We start from the raw sequence: 18850 nt of genomic DNA, 5'->3' as shown, positions 1-18850 counted from the left end.
GAATTTTTTGGGAAATTTTAGAGAATTTTTTGAGAATTTTTAGAAAATTTTAAATCAAATTTTCAGGATTTTTAAATGGATTTTTTTGTGCTTTTTGAGATTTTTTATTTTGATTTTTTAGGGAATATTTTGAATTTTTTGGGGATTTTTTTCTGATTTTTTTCATAAATTTTGAGGATTTTTTTTGAATTTTAAAGAAATTTTTTTTTAAATTTTTTTAGACTTTCTGAGAATTTTTTAAATTTTAAAATCATTGTTTAAATGATATTTTAATTATTATTTAAATTCTTTTATTATATTTTAAATTCTATTTTAATTATTATTTAAACTAATAATATTTAGGATTTAAAAAATGAAATTTAGGATTTAAAAATCTGAAAAATTTGGGATTTAAAGTGAAAAAAAATTTAAATTTTTTGATTTTTCTTACCCTGGAATTCACCACCTCCAAAGAAACATTTCTGGGAGCAGCACTGGGAACTGGAAAATTAAAAAAATTCAAATTTTAGAAGAATTCTGGGGTTTTAAAATGAAAAAAAATGAGAATAAAATGGGGAAAAAATGGGAATAAAATGAGGAAAAAAATGGGGAAAAAAATGGGAAAAAAATGAGAAAAAAATGAGAAAAAATTGAGAAAAAAATGGGAATAAAATGAGAAAAAATGAGAAAAAAATGAGAAAAAAATGGGAATAAAATGAGAAAAATTGAGGAAAAAATGGGAATAAAATGAGAAAAAATTGGGAAAAAATGGGAATAAAATGGGAAAAAAATAAGAAAAAAATGAGGAAAAATCTAGAAAAAAATTTTATTTTTCCCTTTTTTTTTTTCTGTATTTTTCCTCATTTTTTCCCCAATTTTTCTCATTTTTTTTCCCATTTTTTCCCCATTTTTTCTCTAATTTTTCCCATTTTTCCTCCATTTTTTCCTCCATTTCCCCCATTTATTTCCCATTTATTTCCCATTTATTTCTCGTCAATTTCCCATTTTTTTCCCCATTTTTTCTCATTTTTTCTCCATTTTTTTCCCATTTTTATCCCAATTTTTGTCCATTTTATTCTCAATTTTTCCTCCATTTTTTCTCCATTTTTTCCCCATTTTTTTTCTATTTTTTCCCCAATTTTTCTCCATTTTTTTCTCTATTTTTCCTCAATTTTTTCTCCATTTTTTTCTCATTTTTTTCTCCATTTTTTTCTCCATTTTCCCCCAATTTTTTCCCAATTTTATTCAATTTTTTCTCCATTTTTTTCCTCAATTTTTCCCAGATTTTATCCCCATTTTTTCCTCATTTTTCCCCATTTTTTCTCCATTTTTTCCCCATTTTTTCCAGATTTTATCCCAATTTTTCTCCATTTTTTTCTCCATTTTTCCCCATTTTTTCCTACTTTTTTCTCCATTTTTCCCCCCATTTTTTCCAGATTTTATCCCAATTTTTCTCCATTTTTTTCTCTATTTTTTCTCATTTTTTCTCCATTTTTTCTCCATTTTTCTCTAAATTTTCACAGATTTTTTCCCCATTTTTCCTCATTTTTTCTCCCATTTTATCCTAATTTTTATCCAATTTTTTTCCATTTTTTCCCAGATTTTATCCCATTTTTTCTCCATTTTTTTCCACTTTTTTTCCCATTTTTTCCAAATTTTATTCAATTTTTTCTCCATTTTTTCTCCATTTTTTCCAAATTTTATTCCAATTTTTCTCCAAATTTTTCCCACTTTTTCTCCATTTTTTCTCCATTTTCTCCCCATTTATTTCCCATTTTTTCTCATTTTTTTCCCATTTTTTCTCCATTTTTTCCCCAATTTTTCTCCATTTTTTCCCCATTTTTCCCCCAATTTTTTCCCAATTTTATTCAATTTTTCCTCCATTTTTTCCTCCATTTTTTCCAGATTTTATCCCATTTTTTCTCCATTTTTCCTCCATTTTTTCCAGATTTTATCCTATTTTTTCTCCATTTATTCTCTATTTTTTCCCCTATTTTTCTCCATTTTTATCCCCATTTTTTTCCTGATTTTTTCTCCATTTTTCCCTAATTTTTTCCAGATTTTGCTCCCATTTTTTCCCCAATTTTTTTCTAATTTTTCCCCAATTTTTCTCCATTTTTTCCCCATTTTTCCCCATTTTTTTCCCTATTTTTCCTCATTTTTTCCCCATTTTTTCCCAGATTTTATCCCAATTTTTCTCCATTTATTCTCATTTTTAATCCAATTTTTCTCCATTTTTTCCCCATTTTTTCTCCATTTTTCCCCCATTTTTGCCCCAATTTTTTCCCAATTTTTTCTCATTTATTCTCATTTTTTCCCCAATTTTTTCCCAGATTTTATCCCATTTTTTCTCCATTTTTTCCTCATTTTTCTCAATTTTTTTCCCATTTTCTCCAATTTTTTCTCCATTTTTTCCCCAATTTTTCTCCATTTTTTCCCCATTTTTCCCCCAATTTTTTCCCAATTTTATTCAATTTTTTCTCCATTTTTTCCTCCATTTTCCCAGATTTTATCCCATTTTTTCTCCATTTATTCTCCATTTTTTCCCCAATTTTTCTCCATTTTTTTCCCATTTTTATCCAATTTTTTCTCTATTTTTTCTCCATTTTTTTCCAGATTTTATCCCATTTTTTCTCCATTTTTTCCCCAATTTTTCTCCATTTTTTTCCCATTTTTATCCCATTTTTTCTCAATTTTTTCTCCATTTTTTCCCCAATTTTTCTCCATTTTTTTCCCATTTTTATCCAATTTTTCTCCATTTTTTCCCAGATTTTATCCCAATTTTTTCTCCATTTTTTCCTCATTTTTCCTCCATTTTTTCTCTATTTTTTCCCCAATTTTTTCCAAATTTTATCCCAATTTTTCTCCATTTTTCCCCCATTTTTTTCTCCATTTTTTCTCCAATTTTTCTCAATTTTTTCCCAATTTTTCCCCAATTTTATTCAATTTTTTCTCCATTTTTTCCTCATTTTTCCTCACTTTTCCCCCATTTTTTCCACATTTTATCCCAATTTTTCTCCATTTTTTTCTCAATTAATTTCAATTTTTTTCCCATTTTTCCCCAACATTTCCCCATTTTTATCCAATTTTTCCTCCATTTTTTCCTCCATTTTCCCCATTTATTTCCCATTTATTTCTCGTCAATTTCCCATTAATTCCCCATTTTTTCTCCATTTTTTCCCCATTTTTTCCCAATTTTTTCCCCAATTTTTCTCTATTTTTTCCCCAATTTTTTCCAAATTTTATCCCAATTTTTCTCCATTTTTTTCCAATTTTTTTCCCATTTTCTCCAATTTTTTCTCCATTTTTTCCCCATTTTTTCTCCAATTTTTCCCCAATTTTTTCCAGATTTTATCCCAATTTTTCTCCATTTTTTTTCTCATTTTTTCCCAATTAATTTCAAATTTTTTCCCATTTTTCCCCAACATTTCTCCATTTTTATCCAATTTTTCCTCCATTTTTTCCTCCATTTTCCCCATTTATTTCCCATTTATTTCTCGTCAATTTCCCATTTATTCCCCATTAATTTCCCATTTTTTCTCCATTTTTTCCCAATTTTTTCCCCAATTTTTCCCCATTTTTTCTCCATTTTTTCCCCAATTTTTTCCCCATTTTTTCCCATTTATAAATTGAATTTTCTCACCATCAGACAGGGTTCTGACCAGCACCTCCTCACTTGCAATCCCAGCTCCATACCAGTTAAAAGCCAAAATTCTCAGCTGATATTCCAGAAATTTCTTCAGCCCCTCCAGTCTGAACGAGCGCCCCTCCACGTCCACACTCTGGAAAAAAAATCCAATTATAGCAAAATAAAATTTTAATTTAAAATCCTAATTTAATCACATTTTATTCTGATTATTTTCTGATTTTTTTGTGATTTATTTGTGATTTATTTCTGATTTATTTCTGATTTTTTTCTGATTTTTTCTGATTTTTTTCTGATTTTTTTCTGATTTTTTCTGATATTTTTCTTTATTTTTGCGTAATTTTTTTCTGATTTATTTCTGATTTATTTCTGATTTTTTTCTCATTTTTTCTGATTTTTTTCTCATTTTTTTCTCATTTTTTTCTCCTTTTTTTCTCATTTCTTTCCTCATTTTATTCTGATTTTTTTCTCATTTTTTCCAACTTTTTTCTGATTTTTTTCCTGATTTTTTTTTCATTTTATTCTGATTTTTCTGATTTTTTCCTCAATTTATTCTGATTTTTTTTCTCATTTTATTCCCATTTTTTCTAATTTTTTTTATTTTTTTCTGATTTTTTTCCCATTTTTTTCCCACTTTTTTTCTCATTTTTTTCCTCATTTTATTCTGATTTTTTTCTCATTTTTTCCAACTTTTTTCTCATTTTTTTCCTGATTTTTTTTTCATTTTATTCTGATTTTTTTCCTCATTTTTTTCTCATTCTCATTTTTTTCCTCATTTTATTCTCAATTTTTCTGAATTTTTTTTTATTTTTTTCTGATTTTTTCCCCATTTTTTTCCTCATTTTATTCTGATTTTTTACTGATTTATTCTCATTTTATTCTGACTTTTTTCTGATTTTTTTCTGATTCTTTTTCTCATTTTTTTCTCATTTTTTCCTATTTTTTTCTCATTTTTTCTCATTTTTTTTTCATTTTATTCTGATTTTTTCCCTATTTTTTTCTCATTTTATTCTGATTTTTTCCTCAATTTATTCTGAATTTTTTCCCATTTTTTTCTCATTTTTTTCTCATTTTTTCTTCAATTTATTCTGATTTTTTCCCATTTTATTCTGATTTTTTCCTCATTTTTTTTCTATTTTTTTCTCATTTTTTTCTCATTTTATTCTCATTATTTCCCTCATTTTTTTCCTATTATAATCTTAATTTTTTCTCATTTATTTCTGATTTTTTTCCATCACCCACCTGCTCTTTTTCCCCCTCTGCCTCCTTCCAGAAAATTCTAAACCCTTGGATGGGAACCTCAGAAACCGTCGGAGGATCCCAAAAAATCAAAATGGAGCTCGGGGACGCGGCGGCCGCGCGGAAATTCTCAACGGGGCCCGGGAGCTGAACTGGGGAAAGAGACAAGAAATAAAATTGAAATTTACAAAAAAAAATTTTAGGATTTTTTTGGGATTTTTTTGGGATTTTTTTGAGATTTTTTTGGGGTTTTTTGGGATTTTTTTGAGAATTTTTTTGGATTTTTTTGGGATTTTTTTGGGATTTTTTTGTGATTTTTTGGGATTTTTTTGGGATTTTTTTGAGATTTTTTGGAATTTTTCAGAGATTTTTTTGAGATTTTTTTGGATTTTTTTGGAGATTTTTTGGGGATTTTTTGGGATTTTTTTGGGATTTTTTGAGAATTTTTTGGGATTTTTTTGAGATTTTTTGGGATTTTTTGGGGATTTTTTTGGGGTTTTTTTTGGATTTTTTTATGATTTTTTTGGGATTTTTGGAGATTTTTTGGAATTTATTTGAGAATTTTTTGGGATTTTTTTGGGGTTTTTTTTGGGATTTTTTGAGATTTTTTTGGGATTTTTTTTGGAATTTTGTGGGATTTCTTTGGAAGTTTTTTAGAGATTTTTTGGAATTTTTAAAGAATTTTTTTGGATTTTTTGGGGGATTTTTAGGGATTTTTTGGGATTTTTTTGGGGTTTTTTTGGGATATTTTGGGGATTTTTTTGGGATTTTTTTGGGGATTTTTTTGGGATTTTTTTGGATTTTTTTGGGATTTTTTTGGGATTTTTTGGAGATTTTTTTGAGAAATTTTTGAAAATTTTTTGGAGATTTTTTGGAGATTTTTTGAGAATTTTTTGGAGATTTTTTGGGGATTTTTTTGGGATTTTTTGGGATTTTTTTGGGATTTTTTGGGATTTTTTTGGGATTTTTTTGAGATTTTTTTGGGATTTTTTAGAGATTTTTTGGGATTTTTTTGAGATTTTTTTGGGATTTTTTTGAGATTTTTTGGGGATTTTTTTGGGATTTTTTGGGATTTTTTTGGGATTTTTTGGGATTTTTTTGGGATTTTTTTGGGATTTTTTGGAGATTTTTTGGAGCGCGCGGAAATTCTCAACGGGGCCCGGGAGCTGAACTGGGAAAGAGACAAGAAATAAAATTGAAATTTACAAAAAAATTTTTTAGGATTTTTTGGGATTTTTTTGGGATTTTTTTGGGATTTTTTTGGGATTTTTTAAGGATTTTTTGGGATTTTTTTGAGATTTTTTGGAGATTTTTTTGGGATTTTTTTGAGATTTTTTGGAATTTTTTTTGAATTTTTTTTGAATTTTTTTGGGATTTTTTTGAGATTTTTTGAGATTTTTTGGGATTTTTTTGAGATTTTTTAGAGATTTTTTTGGGATTTTTTGGGAATTTTTTGGGGATTTTTTTGGGATTTTTTTGGGATTTTTTGGGATTTTTTAGGGATTTTTTGGGATTTTTTGGGATTTTTTTGTGATTTTTTGGGATTTTTTTTGAGATTTTTTGGGATTTTTTTTTGAATTTTTAGGGATTTTTTTGGGATTTTTGGGGATTTTTTAGGCATTTTTTTGGCATTTTTTTGATTTTTTTTGAGAATTTTTTGAGATTTTTTTGGGATTTTTTAGGATTTTTTTGGGATTTTTTAGGGATTTTTTTGGGATTTTTTGGGATTTTTTTGGGATTTTTTGGGATTTTTTTGGGATTTTTTTGGGATTTTTTGGGATTTTTTTGGGATTTTTTTGAGAATTTTTTGGGATTTTTTGGGGATTTTTTGGGGATTTTTTGGGATTTTTTGGAATTTTTTGGGATTTTTTTGGGAATTTTTTGAGAATTTTTTGGGAATTTTTTTGATATTTTTTAAAGATTTTTTTGGGATTTTTTTGGGATTTTTTGGGGATTTTTTTGAGATTTTTTGGGGATTTTTTTGGGATTTTTTGGGAATTTTTTGGGATTTTTTTGGGATTTTTTTGGGATTTTTTTGGAATTTTTTGGGATTTTTTGGGAATTTTTTTGGGATTTTTTTGAGATTTTTTTGAGATTTTTTGAGATTTTTTTGAGATTTTTTTGGGATTTTTTTGGGATTTTTTTGGGATTTTTTGGGGATTTTTTTGGGAATTTTTTGGGATTTTTTTGGGATTTTTTGGGATTTTTTTGGGATTTTTTGGGATTTTTTTGAGATTTATTTGAGAACTTTTTGGGATTTTTTTGGATTTTTTTGAGATTTTTTGGTGATTTTTTTGGGAATTTTTTTGGGATTTTTTGGGGTTTTTTTTGGGATTTTTTTGGGATTTTTTTGGGATTTTTTCGGAATTTTTTTTGATTTTTTGTGTAATTTTTTGGGAATTTTTTGAGATTTTTTTGGGGATTTTTTTTTTATTTTTTTGGGATTTTTTTGGGAATTTTTTGGGATTTTTTTTGGGGTTTTTTGGGATTTTTTTGGGATTTTTTTGGGATTTTTTGAGATTTTTTTGGGATTTTTTGGAGATTTTTTTGGGATTTTTTGGAATTTTTTTGGGATTTTTTTGGATTTTTTTGGGGTTTTTTTTGGATTTTTTGGGATTTTTTTTGGGATACTTTAGGGATTTTTTAGGGATTTTTTTGAGATTTTTTTGGAGATTTTTTTTGAGATTTTTTTGGAATTTTTTGGGGATTTTTTTGAGAATTTTTGGAGATTTTTTTGGAATTTTTTTGGATTTTTTTGGGATTTTTTTGGGGATTTTTTGGGATTTTTTGGGGATTTTTTTTGGAATTTATTGAAGATTTTTTGGGATTTTTTTGAGGTTTTTTTGAGAGTTTTTTGGAATTTTTTTGAGAGATTTTGGAGAATTTTTTGGGATTTTTTGACGTTTTTTTTGGGGATTTTTTGAGATTTTTTTGGGATTTTTTTAGGATTTTTTAGAGATTTTTTGAGATTTTTTTGGAAATTTTTGGGATTTTTTGGGGATTTTTTGGGATTTTTATGAGAATTTTTGGGGATTTTTTGGGAATTTTCTTTTTTTCCCCATATTTACATTTTTCTTTCCAAAACCCAAAAATTTTACAACACTCACGTTCCTTCCTGGTGGAAATCCTCAAAGTTTCCGACGATTTCCCCGCGCCGAACTCGTTGGAGGCGACGATTCGGAACTCGTAGGAGGTCTCAGGTTCCAAATTCCCAATGGAAATCCCAGCCAGGGAAGTGTTCAAAGCTCTTTCCCTAAAATTAAAATTATATTCAGAATTTTAGAGGAATTTTTTGGGATTTTTTGGGATTTTTTTGGGATTTTTTTGGAATTTTTTTGGAATTTTTTTGGATTTTTTTTGGAATTTTTTTGGAATTTTTTTGGATTTTTTTTGGAATTTTTTGAGAATTTTTTTGTGATTTTTTGGGAGTTTTTTGTGATTTTTTAGGGAATTTTTTTCTGACTTTTGGGGAATTTTTTGTGAATTTTTTGAGATTTTTTTGGAATTTTTTTGGGATTTTTTGGGGATTTTTTTGGAATTTTTTTGGATTTTTTTGGGAATTTTTGGGAATTTTTTTGGATTTTTTAGGAATTTTTATGGAATTTTTTTCTAATTTTGAGGGAATTTTTTGTAAATTTTTTTCTTATTTTTTCTTATTTTTTAGAATTTTTTAGGAATTTTTTTGGATTTTATTTGGAATTTTTTTAGAATTTTTTTGTGATTTTTTTTTCTCATTTTTTGTGAATTTTTTTATTTTTTAGGGAATGTTTTTCTGACTTTTGGGGATATTTTTGTAAATTTTTTCTTATTTTTTGGAATTTTTTTGGAATTTTTTTGGAATTTTTTGGGATTTTTTTTGGAATTTTTTGGATTTTTTTTGGAATTTTTTTGAATTTTTTTGGATTTTTTTTTGAATTTTTTGAGATTTTTTTGGTGATTTTTTGGGAATTTTTTGGAATTTTTTTGGATTTTTTTGGAATTTTTTTGGAATTTTTTCAGAATTTTTTGAGAATTTTTTTGTGATTTTTTTGTGAATTTTTTGTGATTTTTGGGGAAATTTTTGTAAATTTTTTCTGATTTTTCAGAATTTTTTTGGAATTTTTTTGTATTTTTTCGGAATTTTTTTGGAATTTTTTTCAGAATTTTTTGTGAATTTTTTTTTAATTTTTAGGGAATTTTTTTCTGATTTTTGGGGAATTTTTTGTGAATTTTTTGTGATTTTTTGAGAATTTTTAAGGAATTTTTAGGGAATTTTTCTCTGATTTTTTGGTGATTTTTTGGGAATTTTTGGAGATATTTTTTGGAATTTTTATGGAATTTTAGAAGAATTTTTAAAGGAATTTTTATAGAATTTTTCCTGATTTTTTTGGGAGTTTTTTTGGGATTTTTGAGAGAATTTTTTCTGATTTTTTTTGGCATTTTAAAGAATTTTTTTAGAAATTTTTTATGTTTTTTTTAGAATTTTTAGGGAATTTTTTAGGAATTTTTTCAGATTTTTTTGGAATTTTTATGGAATTTTAGAAGAATTTTAAAGGAATTTTTTGAGATTTTTTTCTGATTTTTTTGGAATTTTTTTAATATTTTTGGAATTTTTTTCTGACTTTTGAGGGGGAATTTTTGAGAAATTTTGGAGAATTTTTTCTGAATTTTTGGGGATTTTTTTGTAATTTTATTTAGGAATTTTTTCAGCATTTTTGGGGATTTTTTGGGGAATTTTTGAAGAATTTTTTAGGAATTTTTAAGGAAATTTTTAGGAATTTTTTCGGATTTTATTTGGAATTTTTTTGTGATTTTTGGGGAATTTTTTGTAAATTTTTTTCTTATTTTTTAGAATTTTTTAGAATTTTTTAGGATTTTTTTCTTTATTTTATTTGGAATTTTTTTGGAATTTTTTTGGAATTTTTTGGAATTTTTTTGGAATTTTTTTGTGAATTTTTTGGGAATTTTTTGTGAATTTTTTTTTATTTTTTAGGGAATTTTTTTCTGATTTTTGGGGAATTTTTGGTGAATTTTTTCTGATTTTTTGAGAATTTTAAAGGAATTTTTGGGGAATTATTTGGATTTTTTTTGAATTTTTTGGGAATTTTTTGGAATTTTTGGGGATTTTTTTTTTTATTTTTATGGAATTTTAGAAGAATTTTTAAGGAATTTTTAGAGAATTTTTCCTGATTTTTTTGGGATTTTTTTTGGGGATTTTTGAGAGAATTTTTTCTGATTTTTTGGGAATTTTAAAGAATTTTTTTTAGGAATTTTTTCTGATTTTTTTGGGAATTTTTAAAGAATTTTTAAGGAATTTTTTCAGAAAATTTTTGGAATTTTTATGGAATTTTAGAAGAACATTAAAGGTATTTTTAGAGGTTTTTTTCTGATTTTTTGACAATTTTGATCGAATATTTTGGAATTTTTTCTGGTTTTACAGGGGATTGTTAAAGAAATTTTTGAGAATTTTTAAAAGTTTTTTTCCAGAATTTTTGAGAATTTTTGGGGGATTTTTTTGGATTTTTTTGTGATTTTTTGGAATTTTTTGAAATTTTTTTTTTATTTTTTTGGGAATTTTTTTCTGATTTTTGGGGATTTTTTGGTGAATTTTTTCTGATTTTTTGAGAATTTTTTAGGAATTTTTGGGAAATTATTTGGAATTTTTTTGGAATTTTTTTTGATTTTTTTGGAATTTTTTGGGATTTTTTTGGGATTTTTTTGGATTTTTTTTGGATTTTTTTTGGAATTTTTTTGGATTTTTTGGGAAATTTTTTTGGATTTTTTTTTGAATTTTTTGGGATTTTTTTGGATTTTTTTCAGAATTTTTTGAGAATTTTTTTGTGATTTTTGGGGAATTTTTTGTAAATTTTTTTCTTATTTTTTAGAATTTTTTTGAATTTTTTAGGAATATTTTCTTCATTTTATTTGGAATTTTTTTGGAATTTTTTTGTGATTTTTTGGGGATTTTTTCAGAATTTTTCTGTGATTTTTTAGGGAATTTTTTTCTGATTTTTGGGGATTTTTTGGTGAATTTTTTCTGATTTTTTCAGAATTTTTAAAGAATTTTTGGGGAATTATTTGGAATTTTGGGGGAATTTTTTTCTGATTTTTGGGAAATTTTTTGAGAATTTTTCCTGATTTGTTTGGAATTTTTTGGGGATTTTTGAGGGAATTTATTCTGATTTTTTGGGAATTTTAGAAGAATTTTTTGGGAATTTTTTGAGATTTTTTGGAGATTTTTTTGGAATTTTTATGGAACTTTAGAAGAATTTTTAAGGAATTTTTAGAGAATTTTTGCTGATTTTTTGGGAGGTTTTTTTGGGATTTTTGAGAGAATTTTTCCTGATTTTTTGGGAATTTTAAAGAAATTTTTCTTAAAATTTTTTTCTGATTTTTTTTAGAATTTTTAAGGAATTTTTTACAAATTTTTTCAGATTTTTTTGGAATTTTTAAGGAATTTTAGAAGAATTTTTAAGGAATTTTAAAGAATTTTTCCTGATTTTTTGGGGGGATTTCTTGGAATTTTCTTTGTGATTTTTTTCTGATTTTTGGGGAATATTTTCAAATTTTTTTGGAATTTTTTCTGATTTTTGTGGGGAATTTTTGAGAAACTTTTGAAAATTTTAAAGCATTTTTTCAGCAATTTTGGGGATTTTTTTGTAATTTTATTTTGGATTTTTTCAGAATTTTTGGGGATTTTTTGGAGAATTTTTGAAGAATTTTTTAGGAATTTTTAAGAAAATTTTTAAGAATTTTTTTTTATTTTATTTGGAATTTTTTTGGATTTTTTTGGAATTTTTTTGGATTTTTTTCGGAATTTTTTGAGAATTTTTTTGTGATTTTTGGGGAATTTTTAGGGAATTTTTTTTCTGATTTTTGGGGATTTTTTGGTGAATTTTTTCTGATTTTTTGGAAATTTTTTTGAATTTTTGAGGATTTTTTTTCTGATTTTTTGGGGATTTTTTGGGAATTTTTTGAGATTTTTTTGAGATTTTTTTAATTTTTAAGGAATTTTAGAAGAATTTTAAAGGAATTTTTTGAGATTTTTTTCTGATTTTTTTGGAATTTTTTAAATTTTTTTGGAAATTTTTTCTGATTTTTTGGGGGGAATTTTTGAGAAATTTTGGAAAATTTTTCTGAATTTTTGGGGATTTTTTTGTAATTTTATTTAGGAATTTTTTCAGAATTTTGGGGATTTTTTGGAAATTTTTAAAGAATTTTTTGGGAATTTTTAAGGAAATTTTTAGGAATTTTTTTGGATTTTACTTGGAATTTTTTTGGGATTTTTTTGGATTTTTTTTGGAATTTTTTTTGCGGTTTTTTTCAGAATTTTTTGTGAATTTTTGTTTATTTTTTAGGGAATTTTTTTCTGATTTTTGGGGATTTTTTGGTGAATTTTTTCTGATTTTTTGAGAATTTTTTAGGAATTTTTTCTGATTTTTTCTGATTTTTTTGGGAATTTTTAAGGAATTTTTTGGGGGATTTTTTCAGAAAATTTTTGCAATTTTTATGGAATTTTAGAAGAATTTTTAAGGAATTTTTAAAGAATTTTTAGAGAATTTTTTCTGATTTTTGTGGAATTTTTTGTGATTTTTTAGGGATTTTTGGGTGAATTTTTTTCTGATTTTTTAGAATTTTTTAGAATTTTTAGGAATTTTTTCTTTATTTTATTTGGAATTTTTTTGGAATTTTTTGTGATTTTTTGAGAATTTTTTTGTAATTTTTTGGGAATTTTTAGAGAATTTTTTTCTGATTTTTGGGGATTTTTTGGTGAATTTTTTTGGAATTTTTTTGGATTTTATTTGGAATTTATTGGGATTTTTTTTGGAATTTTTTAGGAATTTTTTCAGAATTTTTTGAGAATTTTTTTTTATTTTTCAGGGAATTTTTTTCTGATTTTTGGGGAATTTTTTGTGAATTTTTTCTGATTTTTTGAGAATTTTTAAGGAATTTTTGGGGAATTATTTGGAATTTTTTTGGATTTTTTTTTGGAATTTTTTGTGAATTTTTTTTATTTTTTAGGGAATTTTTTTCTGATTTTTGGGGAATTTTTGGTGAATTTTTTCTGATTTTTCGAGAATTTTTTAGGAATTTTTGGGGAATTATTTGGAATTTTTTTGGATTTTTTTTGGATTTTTTTGGAATTTTTTTGGATTTTTTTGGATTTTTTTTGGATTTTTTTTGGGTTCTTTTCAGAATTTTTTGTGAATTTTTTGGATTTTTTAGGGAATTTTTTTCTGATTTTTGGGGAATTTTTGGTGAATTTTTTCTGATTTTTTTTGAAATTTTTTTAAATTTTTGAGGATTTTTTTCTGATTTTTTGGGGATTTTTTGAGATTTTTTTGGAATTTTTATGGAATTTTAGAACAATTTTAAAGGAATTTTTAGAGAATTTTTCCTGATTTTTTGGGAGTTTTTTTGGGATTTTTCAGAGAATTTTTTCTGATTTTTTGGGAATTTTAAAGAATTTTTTTAGGAATTTTTTGTGATTTTTTGGGAATTTTTAAGGAATTTTTTAGGAATTTTTTCAGAAAATTTTTGGAATTTTTATGGAATTTTAGAAGAATTTTTAAGAAATTTTTAGAGATCTTTTTCTGTAAAAAAAATGTAAAAAAAATCCCTCACACCCCCTCAGACTCTCCTTCAAAACCACCAAAAAAACCCAAAAAAAATCCTAAAAAATTCCTAAAAAATCCTAAAAAATCCTAAAAAAATCCTAAAAAATCCTAAAAAATCCTAAAAAATCCCAAAATCCTAAAAATAATTTAAATGTTTCCCAAACCCTGTAAATCCTTTAAAATTCCTTTAAAAAAATCCCTCAACCCTCTCACAAACCCCCTCAGAATCTCCTTCAAACCCCCTCAAAAAACCCAAAAAAATCCTAAAAAAATCCTAAAAAAATCCTAAAAAATTCCTAAAAAAATCCTTAAAAAATCCTAAAAAATTCCTAAAAACCCCAAAGTATAAAAAATCCTTTAAATATTTCCCAAACCCTATAAATAAAATTTTAAAAAAAATTTAAAAATCCCTCAAACCCCTCACAAACCCCTCAGAATCTCCTTCAAACCCCCCAAAAAAACCCCAAAAAAATCCTAAAAAAATCCTAAAAAAATCCTAAAAAAAATCCCAAAAATCCTAAAAAAATCCCTAAAAACCCCAAATTATAAAAAATCCTTTAAATCTTTTACCAACCCCATAAATCCTAAAAAAATTCCTAAAAAAATCCCTCAAATCTCCCTCAAACCCCCTCAGAATCGCCCTCCAAACCCCACTAAAAAACCCACAAAAAATCGCCAAAAAATCGCCAAAAAATCCTAAAAAATCCTAAAAAAATCCCAAAAAATCCCTAAAAATCCCAAAATCCTAAAAATCCTTTAAATGTCTCACAAACCCTATAAATCTTTTAAAATTCCTTTAAAATTCCCTCAAATCTCCCTCACACTCCTCACAACCCCCTCAGAATCTCCTTCAAACCCCCAAAAAAACCCCAAAAAAATCCTAAAAAAATCCTAAAAAAATCCTAAAAAATCCTAAAAAATCCTAAAAAAATCCCTAAATCCCTAAAAACCCCTTCAGTATTTTATAAACCATCTAATTCCTAAAAAACACCTTAAAAAATCCCTCATCCCCCTCACAAACCCCCTCAGAATCTCCTTCAAACCACCCTAAAAAATCCGCAAAAAATCGTCAAAAATCCTAAAAAAATCCTAAAAAAATCCTAAAAAAATCCTAAAAAATCCTAAAAAATCCTAAAAAAATCCCTAAAAATCCCCAAATCCTTAAAAATCCATTAATTACTTTACAAACCCTCTAATTCCTAAAAAACACCTTTAAAATTCCTCAAATCTCCCTCACAAACCCCCTCAGAATCGCCCTAAAAACCCCGCAAAAAACCCCTAAAAAACCCAAAAAAACCCAAAAAAACCCTAAAAAAACCCGAAAAAAAATCCTAAAAAAATAAAATAAAAATCCCTCCCTCCCTTCCCCGTGCCACAAAGAAGATTTTGCAAACCTGGCGTTTCCCTGACGTGAGTAAAGCACTGTGTAAAGGAGGGCGGTGCTGCCTCGGGGCTGGGCGGGCGGGCGCCATTGGAGACGAAGGGAGCGGCTGGAGACGAGCGGGGCCCGCAATTCCTGAGGGGGGCCGGGGACGCGGGAAGGGTCGGAGAGCTCTGAGGGGAAGGGAAAAAGGGATCAAAGGGGATAAAATGGGGGAAAATGGGGAGAAAATGGGGTAAAATGGGGATAAAATGGGGGAAAATTGGGGGAAAATGGGGTCTGAGGGGAGGGAAAGGGCGGGAAGGGGTTTGTGAGGGGAGGGGAAAATGGCGGCCGGGATGAGGGGAAAGGCGGGAAGGGGTTTGTGAGGGGAGGGAAAAATGGCGGCGGGGATGAGGGGAAATGGGGATTAAATGGGGATAAATGAGAATAAAATGCAGTTAAATGGGGGTAAAATGACGAGAAACGGGGATAAAATGGGAAGAAATGGGGATAAAATGGGGATAAAATGGGGGGAAAATGGGGTCGGAGGGTCTGAGGGGAGGGAAAAGGGCGGGAAGAGTTTTGTGAGGGGAGGGGAAAATGGCGGCCGGGATGAGGGGAAAGGCGGGAAGGGGTTTGTGAGGGGAGGGGAAAATGGCGGCGGGGATGAGGGGAAATGGAGATAAAATGGGGATAAATGGCAATAAAATGCGGTTAAATGGGGGAATATGGGATAAAATGAGGATAAATGGGGATAAAATGGGGTAAATGGGGTAAAATGGGGGAAAATTGGGGGAAAATGAGGTCGGAGGGGTCTGAGGGCGGGAAGGGGTTTGTGAGGGGAGGGGAAAATGGCGGGAAGGGGGTTGTGAGGGGAGGGGAAAATGGCGGCGGGGATGAGGGGAAATGGGGATAAAATGAGAATAAAATGAGAATAAAATGGGGATAAACGGCAATAAAATGAGGATTAAATGGGGGAAAATGGAATAAAATGGGGATAAATGGGGATAAAATGGGGATAAAATGGGGGAAAATTGGGGGGAAATGGGGTCGGGGGGTCTGAGGGGAGGGGAAAGGCGGGAAGGGGGTTGTGAGGGGAGGGAAAAATGGCGGCGGGGATGGGGGGGGAAATGAGAATAAAATGAGAAAAAATGGCAATAAAATGAGGAGAAATGGCATTAAAATGAGGATTAAATGGGGGAAAATGGGATAAAATGAGGATAAATGGGGATAAAATGGGAATAAATGGGGATAAAATGGGTGAAAATTGGGGGAAAATGGGGTCGGAGGGGTCTGAGGGGAGGGGAAAAGGCGGGAAGGGGGTTGTGAGGGGAGGGGAAAATGGCGGCGGGGATGGGGGTAAAATGAGAATAAAATGAGGATAAATGAGAATAAAATGAGGATTAAATGGGGGAAAATGGGGGGAAATGAGGAGAAATGGGGATAAATGGGGATAAAATGGGAATAAATGGGGTAAAATGGGGATGAAATGGGGGAAAATTGGGGGAAAATGAGGTCGGAGGGGTCTGAGGGCGGGAAGGGGTTTGTGAGGGGAGGGGAAAATGGCGGGAAGGGGTTTGTGAGGGGAGGGGAAAATGGCGGCGGGGATGGGGGGGAAATGGGGATAAAATGAGAATAAAATGAGGAAAAATGAGAATAAAATGAGGATTAAATGAAGGAAAATGGGATAAAATGAGAGTAAATGGGGGTAAAATGGGAATAAATGGGGATAAAATGGGGATAAAATGGGGGAAAATTGGGGGAAAATGGGGTCGGAGGGGTCTGAGGGGAGGGAAAAGGCGGGAAGGGGTTTGTGAGGGGAGGGGAAAATGGCGGCGGGGATGAGGGGGGAAATGAGAATAAAATGAGAAAAAATGGCAATAAAATGAGGAGAAATGGGAATAAAATGAGGATTAAATGGGGGAAATGGGATAAAATGGGAATAAATGGGGATAAAATGGGGATAAATGGGATTAAATAGGGATAAAATGGGATAAATTGGGGGAAATAGAGAATAAATGGAGATAAAATGGTAATAAATGGTAAAAAATAGGAACAAAATGCAATAAAATGGGAAAATGGTAAAAAACAGGAATAAAATGGGATAAAATGGGAATAAAATGGGAAAAACTGGGAATAAATGGGAATAAATGGAAATAAAATGGGAATAAAATGGGAATAAATGGGGATAAAATCATAAAAATAGGAATAAAATAGGAATAAATGGGAATAAAATTAGGTAAAATGGGGATAAATGGGAATAAAATGGGAATAAATAGCAATAAATGGAAATAAATGGGAATTAAATGGGAAAAATAGGAATAAAATAGGATAAAATGGGAATAAATGAGAAAAAACAGGAATAAAAATGGAAAAAATTGAAAAATAGGAATAAAATGGGATAAAATGAGAATAAATGGGAATAAATTGGGAATAAATGGGAATAAATGGGAATAAAATGGGAATAAAATGGGAATAAAATGGGATAAAATAGGGATAAATGGGAATAAAATGGTAAAAAATGGGGAAAAAATAATAAAAATATGAATAAAATGGGAATAAATGGGAATAAAATTGGATAAAATGGGGATAAAGTGGAATAAATGAGGTTAAATGGAAATGAAATGGAAATAAATGGGGAAAAACGGGAATTAATGGGAAAAAATGGGAATAAAATGGGAATAAATGGCAATAAATGGAAATAAATGGGAATTAAATGGGAAAAATAGGAATAAAATGGGAATAAATGGGGAAAAATTGGAAAAAATAGACATAAAATGGGAATAAATGGGAATAAAATGGGATAAAATGGGAATAAAATGGGAATAAATGGGAATAAAATAGGAATAAATGGGGAAAAATGGGAAAAAATAGGAATAAAATGGGAATAAATGAGAATAAATGGGAATAAATTAGGAATAAATGGGAAAAAATCATGAAAATGGGAATAAAATGAAGAAAAACGGGAATAAATGGCAATAAAATGGCAAAAAAATGGGAATAAATGGGAATAAAACGGGAATAAATGAGAATAAATGGGGATAAAATGAGAATAAATTTGGAATAAATGGGAAAAAATCATAAAAATGGGAATAAAATGTTGAAAAATTGGAATTTTTTGGGAATGGCTCAGCAAATTTGGGATTTTTTTCCCTACCTGGCTCGAGGATGATGAGCTGGGCAATGGATTGGGAATTTCCAGCTTCATTTTCAGCCATGCATTGGTAAAATCCTTCATCTGATTTCACCAATCCCAGGATTCTTAAATTGCTGCCTCCCTTAAAAAAATATAAAATAGTAGGAGTTAAAAAATAAAATAAAATTTTGGGGAATGCAAAAAAAAAATGGCACAAAAAAATTAGAAAAAAAATTGACAGAAATGGTAAAAAAGTAAAAAAAAATAAAATAAAAATCCCCCCAAAAATTAAAAAAAACTTCCCAAAAAAATCACAAAAAAAACCCCAAAAATCCCAAAAAAATCTTAAAAAAAATTCCAAAAAAATTCCAAAAAAATCCCAAAAAATACCCCAAAAATTCAAATTAAATCCCAAAAAAACCCCCAAAAATTCCAAAAAAATTCCCCAAAAAAATTCCCCGAAAAATCCCAAAAATATAAAAAAATTCCCCAAAATTCCTCAAAACTTTTTCAAAATATCAAAAAAAATTCCCCAAAAATTCCCCATAAAATCTCCAAAAATTCCTCAAAAACTCCCCAAAAAATCCCCAAAAATTCCTCAAAAAATTCCAAAAAAATCCTCCAAAAATCCCAAAAAATTCCCAAAAAAATCCTAAAAATGTCCAAAATAATCCTCAAAAATTGCCTAAAAAAATCCTGAAAAATTCCCCAAAAATTCCCAAAAAATCCCCAAAAATTCCTCAAAAAATCCCCAAAAAATCCCAAAAAATCCTCAAAAAATCCCCAAAAAATTCCCAAAAAATCCTCAAAAAATCCTAAAAAATCCTCAAAAAAATCCCAAAAAATCCCAAAAAAATCCCAAAAAAATCCTAAAAAAATCCCAAAAATTT

The 18850-nt window shown here is 28.0% G+C and overlaps 1 protein-coding gene across 1 annotated transcript in view; it reads right to left on the bottom strand.

The window, feature by feature from the left end:
• Nucleotides 1-319: 319 nt before the first annotated feature.
• Nucleotides 320-18850, bottom strand: part of LOC117010739 (netrin receptor DCC-like) — a 31777-nt gene continuing 13246 nt past the window's right edge. Inside the window, exons 6-12 of the mRNA XM_033085654.1 lie at nucleotides 17982-18102; nucleotides 14856-15015; nucleotides 7972-8117; nucleotides 4868-5016; nucleotides 3623-3761; nucleotides 431-480; nucleotides 320-328 (exon numbers count right to left, since the gene is read on the bottom strand). Coding sequence (XP_032941545.1) covers nucleotides 320-328; nucleotides 431-480; nucleotides 3623-3761; nucleotides 4868-5016; nucleotides 7972-8117; nucleotides 14856-15015; nucleotides 17982-18102 — 774 coding nt within the window. The remainder of the gene's footprint in view (nucleotides 329-430; nucleotides 481-3622; nucleotides 3762-4867; nucleotides 5017-7971; nucleotides 8118-14855; nucleotides 15016-17981; nucleotides 18103-18850) is intronic.

Source organism: Catharus ustulatus, chromosome Z (assembly GCF_009819885.2).
Source record: "Catharus ustulatus isolate bCatUst1 chromosome Z, bCatUst1.pri.v2, whole genome shotgun sequence".
NCBI classification, from domain to species: domain Eukaryota; kingdom Metazoa; phylum Chordata; class Aves; order Passeriformes; family Turdidae; genus Catharus; species Catharus ustulatus.
This window is presented reverse-complemented; position numbering and strand designations above follow the sequence as displayed.